The sequence below is a fragment of the Numida meleagris genome, chromosome 20 (genome assembly GCF_002078875.1).
Source record: "Numida meleagris isolate 19003 breed g44 Domestic line chromosome 20, NumMel1.0, whole genome shotgun sequence".
NCBI lineage: Eukaryota > Metazoa > Chordata > Aves > Galliformes > Numididae > Numida > Numida meleagris.
Genome location: NC_034428.1, coordinates 5,359,364 through 5,369,567, shown reverse-complemented (window position 1 = coordinate 5,369,567; position 10,204 = coordinate 5,359,364). Strand labels below are relative to the sequence as shown.

The 10,204-nt window shown below is 47.4% G+C and overlaps 1 protein-coding gene across 5 annotated transcripts in view; it reads right to left on the bottom strand.

Annotated features, from left to right (window-relative positions):
• LRRC38 (leucine rich repeat containing 38) overlaps window positions 1-10,204 on the bottom strand; it is a 59,669-nt gene that overhangs the window by 11,627 nt on the left and 37,838 nt on the right. For 3 of the 5 annotated variants that reach the window (XR_002444488.1, XM_021417680.1, XM_021417679.1), the window contains exon 1: window positions 4,385-5,130. The exons of the other annotated variants lie outside the window; for them this stretch is intronic. Coding sequence is in view for 2 of the 3 variants with exons in the window: in XM_021417680.1 (XP_021273355.1) it covers window positions 4,385-5,012 (628 nt within the window). In the remaining variant the exon portion in view is untranslated. Of the gene's footprint in view, window positions 1-4,384; window positions 5,131-10,204 lie in introns of those variants that run through there. 5 annotated transcript variants of the gene reach the window in all.

The window sequence follows — 10,204 nt, the reverse complement described above, 5'->3', positions numbered from 1 at the left end:
CTCATTGCCACCATTCTCATTGCCACCAGCCTCATTGCCACCATTCTCATTGCCACCAGCCTCATTGCCACCAGTCTCATCACCGCCTGCTCTGTCTGTCCAATGCTGAATGAATTTTTCAAGTCACTCTGGAAATCTCAGTGTACACATGGTAATGCTCAGTCTGAACCATCTCACTACACTGTTTGAGGTCTTTCTAATGGTGATTTAATAACGAGGGCAGCAAAACCTTGCATTCATGTATTGCATAGGGAGGGACTTAAATAGAATACGCTCTAAACACAAAAGGTTGAGAAAGCACCATTGCATCTGGCACTGCATCTGCAGTCCCAGAAAGGCTATACAACTTCTTGAAAAGGTCTTTCAAAGATACTGGGAAGAAAGAAATAACAAGAAAGAAATGAGGGCAAGACGAAGGAAAGGAGACACTACACTCACACGCTAAGGAATACTTAAGTGCTAATTAAAAGTCACGTTAAAAATGCATTAGTCATTAGCGAACAAGGTCGTGGGCACAGCTGCCCACAGCATGTTCACAGAAAGTAAAAATCAGCAACAGATCTCTACAGAGTACAAGGGAGAGACCTCAAGAGAGAGACCTTCCAAAAGCTCTTCCATTTCCAGAAGAAGTTGTGCAGCATTCTCAATCTCCATGGCTCTCCTCGGGAAGAAAACCACAGCGGTTACGTGCTCTCCACTCAGCATCATCCTATCCACCTTCCTCTGCAGTTCTGTTATTTCATCAGTTATTAACCACACTCAAAATGGGGTTCGGTTTTCAAGTATGATGAGAATTCCATTGTTAATATCTTTCTCACAAACATAAAACTAAGATCTGCTTTTTAAAAGCAGCTACGGTGCCGAGTGTAATAGCAAAACTTTTAGCGTAGCCTGCCTGCAAATGTGGCGTGCGTTTTTTTTCATTGCCAATTAATGCTTTTGTTAGAAACTTAGGTTGGGTGAATCAATGCCGTCCAGTGATGCAGATCCCAGCTGTTTGTGTGCAGACAAGGCAGATCTGCAGCGGCAGCAGAGCTGAGATGAGGCTTTCCAGGCAGCTGGTCAGACAGGTCAGCAAAGTTAGAGCTTTACACGCTTTTTCTGGGAGCATGCCAGAAAGAAAATGGACCTGGCTTTTGTGAAACTAATGAGCTGAAGTATGGCTTTTGTTCAGATCTCAGCGTTCTCCAGAGGCCTTAATTGCAGAGGTAGAGAGTTTCAGGATCAGTTGGGGAGATTTCAGTTCCCATTGACAAAACTACGGTTTTTAAAGCAGCTTGGTATTTCTTCTGCAAAAAACAAGGGCAGGTTTGACCAGCATGATATCTTACTGCAGTGCTAAAATTCAAAGGTGCAACAGTGGCTGGGCTTTGTGACTGGTTACAGCTTGAGTGATTTCTCTTAGACGTGCAGACAGGGCACATTAAACTATTTCCAGTGTCATTCAAAGTGAAGAATCAAAACGAGCTCCCAAGGCACAAGCCTGGCAGTGCCTTTCTCCCAGCCGCTTTACCTTCTGCTTGCTGCTACCAGTTCTGAGTCTGCAGGGACAGCAACACTTGCAAACTGCAGTCCTGAATTCTCACTTCACCCCCTGGCTGGTTGGAGCGTGTTTCTCTCCCACTTTCACAGAACCACAGAATCATTCAGGTTGGATCCCCAAGTCCAACCCCAACCCCCCCCCGTACCATGCCCACGTCCCTCAGTGCCACATCTCCACACTGAACACCTCCAGGGACGGTGACCCCACCAACAACCTGGGCAGCCTTAGCCAATACCTCACTTTGGCACATCCTTTTCCTTTCTAATTCTGAAACATTCCAAGCAGAAAACACCCATGAAGGCTTACTGAGCTTTTGGCTTCTTTGCAGCTCTTTGTGTTTTGTTGTGAAGGGCTGGGGATCCCCAGTGCAAGTTACTGTCATTCACCCTTCCCTATTCTTTCCCTTCTCGGTAAATCCAGGTCACAATGTTTGTCATTTAACGTCTGGGGAATGTCAGTCTGTCACAAAACTGTTCTGTAGTGTTAATCACAGCATATTCTTAAAGAAAATCAAGAGAAGAAAAGTACCACCCAACCTCTTTTTTTCACCCTTCCCTTTCCCATTCATATAGGCCACGCAATGGAAATGCTTTTTGCAGCATTATAAAAGAAAAGCATACAGCCAAGGTAAGTAAGCTCTTTCCTTGGGCCCTGGAAATGTACTCCTGTCTTTTTCTTTGGCAGTGTTTCCAGACAATGCTGCTGCCCTACTTTCCTGCGTTTGCTGCACGAATGAGTGTCTCCAGCCATCCAGCAGCAGCGGGAGCAAGCGGGGAGCAGGAGAGTGAGCCTGGGAGCTGCTCTCCCCACTCCTGGTGGGGAAGGTGTGACATCCCCAGAAATGCCAGGCAGAGGGGTTCACACAAGCATGACCAACAGACAACGGAGCGCTGGCTTTACTCCTCTGCATGCAGGTGCTGAGCACACGTGGGCTGCCAAGAGCTCAGCTGCCCCGTGCCCGCAGTAAGTGCAAAGCAAAGCATTGCTGAGGCCAGGATGGGAAGAGAGGAACTGACCTGAGAAGCAGCCATCTGAATGGTTGCTCCTTCCCTCCTTCTCTTCCCAAATCAAACCTAACCGATGCTTTGAAAGATCTGAGTGGGCTGGTAATTGTTTTGCCGTATGGCCGAAATGCAGCTTCCATTACTTTGGGTGAGGTGAAATACTGAAGCAGCTGGGGAACACTGACAATATTGTTGTAAAGCTTAATCACTGGAGAATTGCAGGCATAAGAAGTTCAGATGAGCAATGGCAGGAGAGAAAGAAAGAGAGATGTGTTGGGACAGACTCCTTCAAACTGAACAGACTCAGTCCAGGTCAAGGGGAAGGAGCTAAAAGTTCAAGGCAAGAAGGAAAGCACGGGGAAGGGAAGTGTGGCTGAGGGAGAGGGAAATGCTTGGGTCAGAAAGAACTTCAGCTGGGGCACTGGGGAGTGTGGGAGAACAGCACCGGGTCTTGCTGGGAAAGGGGAAAGGGAGAAAGTGGAAAGGGGAAAAGGGGAAAGGGGATAAGGGACAGGAGAAAAGGAAATAGGGGAAAGGGAGAAAGTGGAAAGGGGAAAAGGGGAAAGGGGATAAGGGACAGGAGAAAAGGAAATAGGGGAAAGGGAGAAAGGGGAAAAGGGAAAAGGGGGAAGCGCCACTCAGGCAGTCAGAAAAAAAATCCATCACTTTTTCCTCAAATTACTTCTTCCTTAAAATAGATACGTGTATTTTTAAAACAGCTAAGAATATTCAGGGCAGCCTAGATGAGGATAATAAAAATTGCCACTCAAGGTCACGAGCGCAGAAGAAGCTTGAACAAGAGACTGCAAATGGATGATTGAGAGGGAAGACCTCCTCCTTCTGCACCTGGAGCTGAGAGGACAGTTCCTCGACCTCAGCCCACTCCCCCCAGCTCTTCCCCCACGTCCTTTTACCCCTCACCACCTCCTGCAGAGACACAACTCAGGCAGAGCCCAGGCACCAGGGCTTTCCTGCAGCCCTGTATCCCCACGGCAGCCCTTACATCTTCCCTTCAATGAGCAGCAGGGCAGCTCGATAGCAGCAGTGGGTGCCCTGGTGCTTGTTGGGAGGAGCGGACTGTGAGGCGATCTGCTAAAGCTGGATCAGCGGTGGCTTTGGGGTCGGATGGGAAACGTGGAGCAAAAGCCCTACACGTGGCAGTCTTAATACTTCTTCTTTTTTTTTTTCCCCGATGCTTTTCCGAAAATTACTAGCTCAAATTCCAGAACTCTATATCCTGCATTTAGGGTGTTCCAGAGCGCTCTCGTTTATTCCTAATATTGGAAGCGGTGCTATTTTAATAAAAGCACCGTAATTGAAATACTGAACAGGGTTTCAGAGCATCACAACAAAATAATTCTGGAAAAGAGCTGACAGCCACAGTTGAATAAAATGGGGATTTAACTCTTCTGTAGCAGCTTTATGGCTGATCAGGAAAATGAGAGAAAGCACAGTTCTCCTAAGGAGCTGGCACAGGATATTTAAGCTGTTCAAAGGGCTCACTGTGGAACGTATTTACCGGGAAGAAACCGATGTCTGGAAGAGAATCAGCTCTGGGCACAACGAATTTGAAAAGGCTCCTTCACTGCCTATGCGACTTCACGCCATAAATCAAAATTATTTATTTCTTAGCCGGGAGGAGGACCCGCTGCTAAAAAGAAACCAACACCTTTTTAACGGACCCATTTGTTGAAAGCATGCAATTACAGTTTGACCAAGAGGCAGTTTGGGTCACGGCAGGCAGGACACACAGACAGCCCTCCTTCCCTCCGAGACACACACACACACACACACACACAGCAACGTGCATGCTGCACTGCGAGCCGCCGAGCTTTACCTTTCTGGAGCTTGGATGCATTGTCCTGTATCCAGCTGAAAAGATTGGCAAAGTCACAGTCACAGACCCAAGGGTTGCCCTCCAAGCGTATAGTCCGCAGGGAGGGGAGCGCTTCTAGGGCTGCCACGTTTAGGCTCTGTAAGTTATTGTCATTCAATTCTAACACTTGGAGCTGTTCCAGGTTCTCAAAAGCAGCCTCGTCCACATCCACCAGGTTATTGTTTCCCAGGCTGAGTTTTATCAGTTTTTCTGCCGATTTGAATGTCCCGGCGTCAAGCTGCGTTAAATTATTGTAGCTTAAGTCTAAATACACCAGTTTGGTAGAACTGCTAAAAGTGCCCTCTTCTAAAGAGGTGAGGGAGTTATTCCTGAAGTCCAAATAGACTAGGTCTCCATAAAATATAAAGAAATCAGCCGGTATCGCCTGGATGTTGTTATCGGCTATGAGGAGTTTCCGTACGTCCAATGGAAATGGATTGGGAACACTCGGGAGTCCTTGATCCCGGCAGTCTATGGTGTGGTAGTCCATACAGCTACAGACAGCAGGGCAAAGATGACCCACGGGCAAGAAGAGCAGGCAGACAAAGACAGAAAAAGGTAGAAGGCAGAGAGGAAAGCATGGCCACATCGTCAAGGATTCAGAAGCTGTGATGAGCACCACTTCTACGAGAAAGACATTTTGCTGAGCTGAGCAGCGGTGCCTGCTACTTGTGTGTGTGTGTGATTGTATCCAGGAGATCACATATCATCACAGATCCGATGGCAGCACACTGGGGAGGGGGAGGGAGGGAGAGGCTGAAGGCAAGAGGGAGGCAGGCATATGTGAGGATTTACACTGCCAGAGAATGATAATGCTGCACAATGCGAGGGAGGGAGCGATGATTGGGTAAAACCGAGGACCTTTCAAAGGACTCCCTTGCTTTCGTGAGCTAAAATGAGAGCCTGCTTGCATATTTGCTGCACATTCCAGCAGAGGGGAAATCACACCTCATCCTGTGTCACTGACAGCAACAGCTCACGCTTCAAAAGCCCTTCAGGTAACGAAATCCATTATTTTGTTTCATCACCTGCGCCGACATGGCAGGCAGCGATACCCCCAGAAATGCAGGTGAGGGGTGGGAAGCACCCGGCTGGCTGCTAAGCGCTCTTTTCTGCTTTATTCCTAAAACAGGGAGCAGAAGGGCAGCAAGGGGGGACCAAAGGCAAGGGGCAGCAGCTGTTTCTGGATGCCCTCTCAGCCTTCAGAGCAAGGACATAAACATTACTTAAATATGACTCATTATCTTTTAACCAAGGAGCATAATCCGTGGCAGCAAGGAATCTGGTCTCAGAAATGAGGGTGGCTTGTTTCCTGTTTTAATGACCAGAACAGCTACTTTGTGCCATGGCACTAGGAATGTCCTTTGGGACAGAGAGCAGCACAAACTGTGGCTCAGATCTTCAGCTAGGTCAAAGAGAGGATGGTAATTCTGATCTAAGGCCATTTCATAACAATTCAGAGCATCCTTCATTCGGGATAGGGTACCAAAATTCCTATCTGAGACAGCCTATCATCCCCAAACACTCCGAGTTAAAATTAAACAGAGAAAGTGCGATCACCCTCTCCTACCATAAGTAATATTCTTTTGAAGAAACAAGACCCCTCACTTCCCCTTTCATTCCATAAAGACCCTTTTCCATGCAAGGATTTTGCTTTGTGTTACAGTTCACGGTGAACACGGGGAGCACATCATCCTGGTTCCTCCCGTAGCCTTTCTCACTGGTCCCACTGCTTCTCATGACTGCAAAGCTGGAGGTGCACAGCACAAGCTGAGTGCTGCCCGATGTGTAAGGGAGGATGTCTAGTTGGTAAAAAGGAACTGAGGAAAGAATGCCGGGGTGGGCACAAAGAGGGAACAGTCATGAATGGGGCAGAAGCCAAGGCAGCACTTGCAGCTGCCTCTTTGAATCTCAGGGGCCAGGTCCTATCAAACACCTGTGATGATGATTTAAAATACTGAGGTGCAAAAGATGCAAAATACCTCTTGTGCTCAGGATTCACTCCATGAATCTGCATCGCCAGATAACAGCAACTGGTGATCCTCATGCAGGACTGATGCCTTGTAACCTGTGAAGGCCGTGTCCTGCAAACACTTCCCCTGCTGTAATTTACTGCTTTTCCACCCCTCTCTAACTCAGTTAAGCCTGTAGGTCAGAGATAAAGCTGATCCTGTCACCTGTGGGTAAGCACAACTGACCTGACATCTTGCAGCGACAATGTGCTTAACTTTACGCGGACAGCCGGCCCTCCAGTGAAGTCATCCATATGCAGGACATAAGGGTCCCTCTGTGCAGACCTTTATTTTCCTCCTTACGAAACGCACGGAATCAGACACTGACATTTTCTTTTCAAAGATGTCTCAGTGTTATTATGCCTGTTTCACAGATGGGAGACTACAGACAGCAAGGCACAATCTGTGAAAGATCCAAGAACATACTAGTGGCAGAGGTAGGAGCAAGACTGAGCTTCCCTGACTTCCAGCCCTTGCTCAAACTCCTTTCTGTAAGAAATGGGCCTTCCTGCTGCCCATGTACGCTCTTGCTGACACGGGGGAAGCACTGCAAGCAACACTACCTGCACGGCTACACTGCACGCCCGAATGCAGCTTGCAATTTCTCCAGAGCATCTGTGGAGCTTTCCCGTCTGAGATGTTTGCAGAGGGGCTGGCAGCAGACTGATGTCGACTATTTTGGGCTGGGCATCCTGTAGGTTTGCCAGCAGCCGGCCCTGCTCGCAGAGCAGCCGGGCAGACAGTGCAAGGTGCCAGCACCGAGGGGCTGCAGCGCTGCTGCCACCGGCACCTGCTGGGGTCTGACGCCTTCCTCCGGCCACCTCTGATTTCTCAGTTTCTCCCTGACCTGTCTTTCCCTGCATAACATTTCCCATTGCAGTCTGTCAGTTCAGGTCTGTTCCTTCCTCGGCGATCGCTTCCTTCTGTACCTCGTCTGTTTCCCTCACAGAACAGAAATTCTCTTTAATCTTTCTGAAGCTTCCCGCCCTTGCCAGACATCTCAGGCAATTTTGCACAGCACAAAGGAGATTCTGAAAAGCCTTCTATCTAATGAGATATTAAAGCTTTACCTCTTTAATCTTTCATTTGTACGTTAGATACAGTAACCTGTATGACTACAGGAGGGGCCCAGCTGCTGTCTGCTGAGCGCGCAGCACCCTCTTGTGCCCCACGGATCACTATTCTCCTGCAAGGAGCTACCAGCAGCTTTCATAGAATCAAAGAGCCACAGAATGGTTGGGGTTGGAAGGGACCCTAAAGGCCGCCTGGTCCATCCCCTGCAATGAGCAGGGACACCCACAGCTCCATCAGTGCTCAGAGCCCCTCCAGCCTGACCTTGGGTGAATTGCAAAGCTACTGCGTGCTGCAACTCCTGGCATTTGGATTTCATCCTACCTGCATAATCTGTTCTATCTTTTGGTTGCAGTAACTGGGACACCAGATTATAGACTGGCAGTTGCTTATCAAATCTGGATTTTTGTGGAGGAAATGTTAAAGCATTTCACAATCGATAATGCACATCAGGAACTTCTGCTTGTCTTCACCTGGCAGCAGTGTAGAACAACATATGCTTCTTGATTACTCCCAAGCAAAGCTCTCATAGCTTTCTACTTGTGTTCCAAGACTGTTTCCAGTACTAAGTTCCTACAGCACTGAAAAATCACAAGGCTCCTAATTAGAATGCGCTGCCCCCCAAAAAACAAGAACAAACAAGGTTGGTTTAAAAATATCATGTTTGTGTAACAGCCAGGGCAGCAGCGAGCAGCCTTACTTGACCCTTTTGGCAGAAAATTATTATTGTTTTACAACATCTATCACTAAGAGAAACCTGTAAAATAAAATAAGGGAGTGACAAGCCATGCTAGCCCTGGGTCTGTAGAGTGCTGCCGGTACTATAGCATGGAAAGCAGCAGGAAACAAAAAACCACAGCCATCTACTTGCTGATTACATTAAGAAATAGCTTTGGAGGAAGAATGGCATCTTTTCCATAGAAACTTCCAGCCCTCCTCTTAGGAGAGCTCCTAACTTCCTAAAACAATTTTGAAGAAGGAACAATCATAGTACAGACACACAGGAAGGATTCAGATGCCTCAGCTAAGAAATCATTACTTACAAGAGACTGAGACAGAAAATTGTCCATCCTCGTTCGTATTTGTGAACAGCTAATTAAGCGTATTTTCATGTGGAGGAAGTTATTATTCCAGGCTTATGCTTCGCCGAGCTGAGGTATGCGTCACGTCCCAGGCTGCTGTACCAGGTGCATGTAACTGCTGCAGAGGGCTTTCCTTATGGTCACACATTAGCAACGTGTCATGGGAACCGGTGTTCAAACTTGAATGACTCGTGCTAAGTTCATCAATTAAACACTGAAATCCAGTGCTGAACAATGGCCCTGAAAACGAATCCCATTCTTACTCAGATGTTTATCATTTTGGCTTCAGTATGTTGTTCTTCTGAGAAATACCTTCCCCTGCTATGACCATACGACAGGTTTTTATGAATGCAGCCAAGGGCCACCTTTGGACAGAGCTCCCTCTAGTCTTACAGCTAAAAAGGACTGAGAAAAAAAACAACAAAAAAAAACCCAACCCAAAAGAGAAAGAGGGCATACTCCTTTGTCTTACAAAAGAATGACAGAAACTGAGATCCGAAGCTTGCGTTATACCTGCCCAGTCCTCCTTGCTGTGGCTGCTGCTGCCATCAGCTGGGAGGGAAATCACATCAGTATTAATCAGCGTGACAGCAGCAGTGATTGAATTTGAAAACTTGAGACACTGCAGCTCAGCAGCCAAACGAGAGCAGCCTAAACCCATCAGAACACCTCCATCACCCGCAGCGGGGATGATGTGGCTGCAAGAGACATGTGGTCACCATCTTAATGCCAACCATTTACCACCACTAAAGCACTCACAGGGGAAGGACCAGTGCAAATGATGGTTCCTTCTCCCCCAGGACAGAGCTGGTATCCAGATGCTGCACTGCAGTCAGCTCCTTGCCACAGTTGCATGCTGGCCCAGTACTACCACACTGTAAAGGAAATTAAAGATAATTAAAAGTGAAAATCCTCCTGAGCTGTCAAACCGATATCCACTGCCAATTAGGTTTGAGATCGATTTGGGACGAGCTGGGTACGACCTGGGATGGCCATTCTCATATGTAATAGAGCCAGAAGTAAAGCTGGACTCCAGTATCCTCCCAAACACTACCTATCTGGTCAGGCTCACAACTGGGTCTGCTGAGATCTGAAAGCCCTAAGTTTAATTCAGCTCTCGTGAAAAGCTGAGGAGAACATGATTTTTAACCCCTGACTGCCATCACAAACATAGCACACACACTTAAAAAGACAGGAAAACGATGAGTCTGGGGAACTAATTTCCTCCACATCATGTGCTCACAATATAGAGAGCAACTGGTGACCTTCCATCAAAGCATCCAGAAGTGGAACGTGTCCCTGCGCAGTGCAGCTGAGCAGAGGGTAGAGGACAAGTGGTGTCTGTGCTGGGAAATGGGGGTAGAAAACAATGCCATAGAGGAAGGAAAACAAGAAATGATTCTGGAATACGCAGGAAACAAATTGGTATTGTTTTAGCAGGGCTTGCATTGCTCTTACTTGTACTCTGCACCACCTAGGAAACACTTTGGAGAATTCTTTGTTCAAATCAACAGCAAGCAGACTTGCAGCAAGCAATTAAAACAGTTGACAGCTGATGTTGATACACACACAATGTATAGCTTCTGAGCATAGAAGTCCTTCCATTCACTTTACTC